Genomic DNA, 6000 nt, shown 5'->3' with positions numbered 1-6000 from the left:
AAGTGGAAAAAAATGAGTGTCTGATTTTATGAACAAATATTATTCATGTGAAGGATTTTTTTTTGTAAATGTGTTTGTGTGTCACAATAAGTGACAAATAATTGATATACACTTCTATAAACATTTATGCGGCCAATTTTACTATGGTTAACATGTTTAAAAGTGAGTTTACCATTCTTAAATTAATAACAGATGTTAATTTTAAAGACAAAATCATTTTTTAAGGGATGTTATGGCTTTTTGCCCAATTAAAATTTCTTATGTAGAACATAAAACCCTTAGATTCTACTATTTCTTGCCCCTAAGTTATGTTGAACTTAGAGGAATTTATGGCACAATTTGAAGTTCGTGCAAACGATTATGTAGAGTTTAAGGGTTTATGGTTCACATAAAGATTTAAGTTCCGTTTCAGCAAATGGGCCTAAGAAATACTTCATGCATACATATATTAACTTCTTTTTCTAAAATACAATGTTTTTTATACTTTTTTTTGCATAAAAAAAAATTCACAACATTTTAACGAGTGTACTTTTTGAGGTGGTTAGAGACAGTTTGACCTGTCAAATTTCAAATAATGGCTTGAAGTTGCTAAAATGTCATATATCGTCCCGTTTCTGCTTGAACCTCGTAACTACATTTTTTTAAAGATTTGTTTTTTCTCTTAAACAGTGCTCTAAGACCTACAGAAAGAATAGATACAAGGGTTTTACTTTAGAAACAACTCAATCAATATGTCTTAAACATCTTGATTTCCTTTTGTTCAATTCATATTTTTAATTTAAAGAAAAACGTACATTTCTTTTAAGAACTTAACAAAATTTGCTGTGTAGATACGTGGTTCACGCAGAAACGGGACGATATGTCGGTTTTGCAAGATTAACTAAAGAATCGCGTTCATATAACTTTCTAATTATGTTCGATTCTACGATTTCTAGCTACATACATTTTCGTATAGCAATCTTTTATGACATAAAAAAATCCAGCATGTATTATTGTCGTCATCATTTACCATAATTTCGTCTTCATGTTTCATAAATTATCAATTTCCGACAAAAAAAAAAGAAGAAAAAAAAATTAGTATGCTACCTTGCATTGCTGCTTATCAAATAACTCATTAACCTCTCAGTTCTATTAAGTAATTTCAAGATTATCAAATCATAATATCAATTTGTCACCTTTTCCTTAATAAACAAATTATTATTCCTAATTATTATTCATGTTGCACACTCATTGCATATCCAATTATATCACATTAAAATTTATTTTATTGCACCGCAATAGAAACACCAAACCAAACACCAAAAAAGAAAAACGTTCTTCACCTCTGTTTAAACAAAAGAGCTGAGCAACGAACTTGTGTTTATAAATTTATTTGAGATTCTCTTAAATAACCAACTAGAATTCTCTTAATTTCTGTTCATAATATCATCGACTCAATTTATTATAATGCATACAAAAATATAGAAATGAAGAAAAAGCATTAATTTTTTTATGAAAATAAGAAAAAAAAAACACAATAAATTTCTTCGTTGTTTTTGCCCATCGTCGTCAGAGACCGCCTCAGAGAGTGAGTCCGAGTGCTATAGAAACAAAACCGAAAAACCAGTTAAGTTACATTTTCTTTCACAGAAATAGAGCTTGCTTCAAGCCATCCACATTTTCGTATCTTGACTACACAAAGCCAAAGTTAGTCTCAGAGAATCGGTCGGCCTGTACGGAATCTATCTTAATGCGGTGCGGATAACTTTTTGGATTTTAGCTTGTATTCGTTTTGTGTGTGAAGTGTATCTTGTGGTTAAAGTCTTAGAAAGGTGATTTTTCTTCAATCTAGAAAAAAGCAAAAGAGAAGAAGAAAAGGAGAAAAAAAGTGTTGGATTAACCGTTATTCAGTGAAATTCTTCATATTCTATTCTATATGATTTTCATTAAGTGAATAAAAAAATTAAATGAATATGTAAAGTTTTTGGTGGAATTTAATAAAAAAAAAAAACAACAACAACAATCTTTGGATATTTTTACAAATTTATATCAACTTTAAAGACAATCGAAGGACGTCCAGTGAATTCATTCAATGAATTTACAAGAGGTAAGTGGCAAATGGTCAAAGATATTTTTAAAACGATGAAAAAAAAAAAAAAAACAAGAACTGGCTTAGAAGAATATAAAAAAAAAAATAACATAGAAACCAGTTAGGTTGCCCATGGGTTATCCACATATATACCTAATAAATGCAGCACCATCATCAAACCTATCAGCATTTACCACCGTTCTGTATAGAGACTGCCTTCTATAGGAAAAAAGATAATCAAACCACTTATCCATAAATATAGGCACATACCTATAGATACTTTTATACTACACCCTGTGCACTACATAGGCACAACTGGCATCACATTCCATTGGAAATCTGCTGGAGTATAGAATGGTATTGACTAAACTACATAAATATCTAAGCTCTGATTGAGTTCAACTTTGGAACACGAGTGTTTACTTTGGTTATATTGCGTGTCTTGGCCGCGAGAGGGGGCATAAGGGGACTTTGGTCGGACTACGAAGCGAGTTCAGTTAAAAAAAACAACTTGTTCAAGGGCAATCGCTAAGAGGAGAGTGCAAAATGCAAATCGAATCCAATTTAGGTTTACAAATGCGTTCGATTTGTTGTTGCGGGATTATATAGTTAATGTACCTATATTTCGACATAATTCAAAGGGGGTTTTCTTATTTATCTGTATACTCTGGAGTACTGAGAAACATAAATCTTTTGATTAAAATTTATGTTTGTAAAGTGGGTGGATAATAAAGATACCTGTATTATTCAAACAATCTGTTTTGATGTCTAATAAGTTGTCTTAAGATGTTTGTGGAGTGGTTGAAGGGGGAATAAAAGTGTGAATATTTATTGAGAACATTTTTGTTTTACAATTTTTTGTGAGAAATGTTCTTGGTAAAAATTTAGAATTGTTTTTTTATGTCAAGTTGTAACGGTGACGACTTTCTCAATAGGAAAAACGAGTTTTTTTTTAAGTACCTACGAAAAATTGGTTTCACTGAAAAAAAGGTTTTTAGAATTTTTTATTTTGATATTTTTCTTCTTTTGAAAATGACTTAAAATTAATTTATTCTTGAACAAAAAAACCGAGACTTATGAAATAAAGGATGCAAAGATGATCATTTTGATGGACAAAACAAGAACATATTCCATTTATTTTGAATTTTTAAAGGTTTAAATTCTTTTAAACTCAATAACAAATTTTACTTTTAGCAATTGAAAAATACTGTTTTGAACGGAAAGTAAGTACGCATTTGTATTTATATTTACCATAACAAAAGGATAAAACCGGAACTAAATAATTTTTAGATGGAACTTGTTTTTTGTTTAGGTATTGATTTCAGTTTTTGTAATTTGCATAAATATGCCAAATTTTGCCGGTTAAAAACTACAAAAAGTGGTTAAAATATTATTTCCATATTTGATTTTATCTTTTTTTTCTAATTCACAAAAAGTCGCAGATGTTTCAAGTTCAATGAAAAGAATTTTTATTTACCTGCTGTGAGCTTGTGGAACAAGTTAGTGTTGGTTGTGCATTATAACTTGCACAAAAAACTTAAAGACTAATGATAAAAGCATTAAAAATTACAAATACATTTTTTTAGTGATATGACACTGATGGTGCAAGTTCAGGAGTTATTTGTGAATGGATTTGTGAAACGATCACTTTTCAAACTATCAGTAGAGCTTAGATATAGATCAGTATATTTTTCTAATAGATTTTCTGTACTTAAATAGTACTTAAATATTAAATTGAATGCAAGAAATAAAATGCTGATTTTTTACGTCTTGTTCTTTGGTTCTTAGATAAAAAAAATTAAGAAAGTATTTTTATTTCTTCTACTTTTTCTGCAATATTCTTAAATTGAATTTGACAAATGTTTTCTGCCGAAATATTTTTAAAATTGAAAATGAAGTAACCTAGTTCTTGCAATCAGGGAAAGATGTGATACACTTATTGTAGGTTTTAGTTTTTGAACTTTTTTATTATAATTATTTAAGGGTTAGGATTTCGTCATAAAGTATTTACAAAGCTTCTGTAGTTTACAAAAATTAAAAAACAAATTGTTTATGAATTATGCCTCTAGAGAACGCCATATTCAATTAACTTAGCGATTAGCCAGCGGATAGGCAAGATGCTTCTCAACGATACCTTATTAGTCAATAATTTCAAAAGTCTGATAAATTTTCTAACAGACAGAAATTGACTAAATAAATGAAAGTTAAAATTATGATCCTAAATGGGCCTTCGGATCATAATTTTGATTCAAAAAAAAGTCACGGAAATAGGATACATTTTTAAATGAAAGTTATAATTTGTATTTTTTAAAGAGATATGTTGTTTTGACCAAACTATTTTTCGTTCAAAAATAAGATTATTTCGAGTTGTGTCTTTAGAGCCAATATTGGAATTAGTTTTTTTTTAAGAATTTAAATTTTTCGGACTTACCGCAATTTACTTTTGTTTTATTAAACGAATCAATCGATTAAAATATTTCCCGTCATTTTCATCATTGATAAAAAAGCAAACGAACTGAGTTGTGCTATTTTGACCAAACAATTTTTTATTTAAACATTTTTGATCGGTCAAAACAGCACAAGCTGGAGTTATGCCATTATGATCAAACATAATTTTAGAAAAAGTAGTTAAGTGTGGTTACGGCCATTGAATATCTTTGGAACTAGTATACCTACTTTGAGTTATGCTGCACCGAAAAAAAAAATTGATAATAACAGCTATCAAATTAACATTTTTCAGTGACAAAAGTCGTCCAACAATTAAAATATCAATTTTGATATTTTATCATATCATTTTCACATTTTTTAATTTCAGATGGGATGGTGAAAATTTCACTTTGACAATTAAAATATCATTTTGACATTTTTTTACGTTTAAGTGGACAGTGAAAATTTCACTTTGACAATTAAAATATCAATGTTGACTAGATTTTACGTTTTAGTTTATTATAATGAAACCTATTTCTTTCTTTTTCTTTTTTATTATTTTTATTATTAAAAGAATTTTCTTTCTTTTTTCAAAACATTACTGAAAGGGAATATTCTTTACAAAATAATGATCATATTATTTTTTCTATTATAGGTGATATAATTGTTTTGTTATTTTCTCCCAATCTATGTGAAGTAAAATCTTAGTGCCGATCAAATTTTATCAGTAAATCATACATTTTACTTCGAAAAAACACAACGCGCCTTTAAATTAGTACACATTAAGAATTTTGTATTTAATATTTTTCAATAATTTGGAATGAGAAATTGATATGAAAAAATGATAATAAAATATCAAAAAAAAATTCCAAAATGTGACATTTAAATATCATCCTGATAATAAAAATGTTGTTTTAACATTTTAAATATCATTAAACACATTTTATAGAGCATTTTTGGCTGATATTTAAGAAATGTTAATTTGATATTTAAAAAATGTTAAATTGATATTGGTTTTTTTTTTCGGTGTGTTAAGACCAAATAAAAATAGATTTTTTTTTTAATAGTTCTGCATACTTAACTCATTTTCTTAAAAAATGGACTTATGCTGTTAGTACCAAAATCCATAGAAATGATATGTCACTATTGCACTTAAGAACCCTTGCTTGGTTTCTTCCGCAGTTTATTTTTTGTTTTTTTTTTACATTTTTTCTAGGCTTACAGGGAAAGGGTTAAAGAACAAAAGCATGTAAACACTTATTGTCTAATGGAAAAATATTTGACAAAGACTTTAAATCAAACGAAGTTTTTTTTTGGTCCATACTCACTTTTGGGATCCCAGCTTATTTTTTCTTTGAAAAAAAAAAAAAACAAAAACATAACAAACCGTAAATCTAAAAATGTCCGTACCTTTACTCTCAATTGAATTGATACACGAAAAAAAGGGCACCTTAAAATAAGATAATGTCTACCTTCAAATCCCACCCTCTTAAAACAATATGATT

The 6000-nt window shown here is 28.0% G+C and overlaps 1 protein-coding gene across 1 annotated transcript in view; it reads left to right on the top strand.

The window, feature by feature from the left end:
- Positions 1–1698: 1698 nt before the first annotated feature.
- LOC129915573 (chaoptin) overlaps positions 1699–6000 on the top strand; it is a 46180-nt gene continuing 41878 nt past the window's right edge. The window contains exon 1 of the mRNA XM_055995181.1: positions 1699–2086. Coding sequence (XP_055851156.1) covers positions 2072–2086 — 15 coding nt within the window. The 5' untranslated portion in view covers positions 1699–2071. The remainder of the gene's footprint in view (positions 2087–6000) is intronic.

This window comes from Episyrphus balteatus, chromosome 3 (assembly GCF_945859705.1).
Source record: "Episyrphus balteatus chromosome 3, idEpiBalt1.1, whole genome shotgun sequence".
Lineage (NCBI taxonomy): Eukaryota > Metazoa > Arthropoda > Insecta > Diptera > Syrphidae > Episyrphus > Episyrphus balteatus.
Note: the sequence above shows the minus strand (reverse complement) of the source record. Positions and strands in the feature narration are given on the sequence as shown.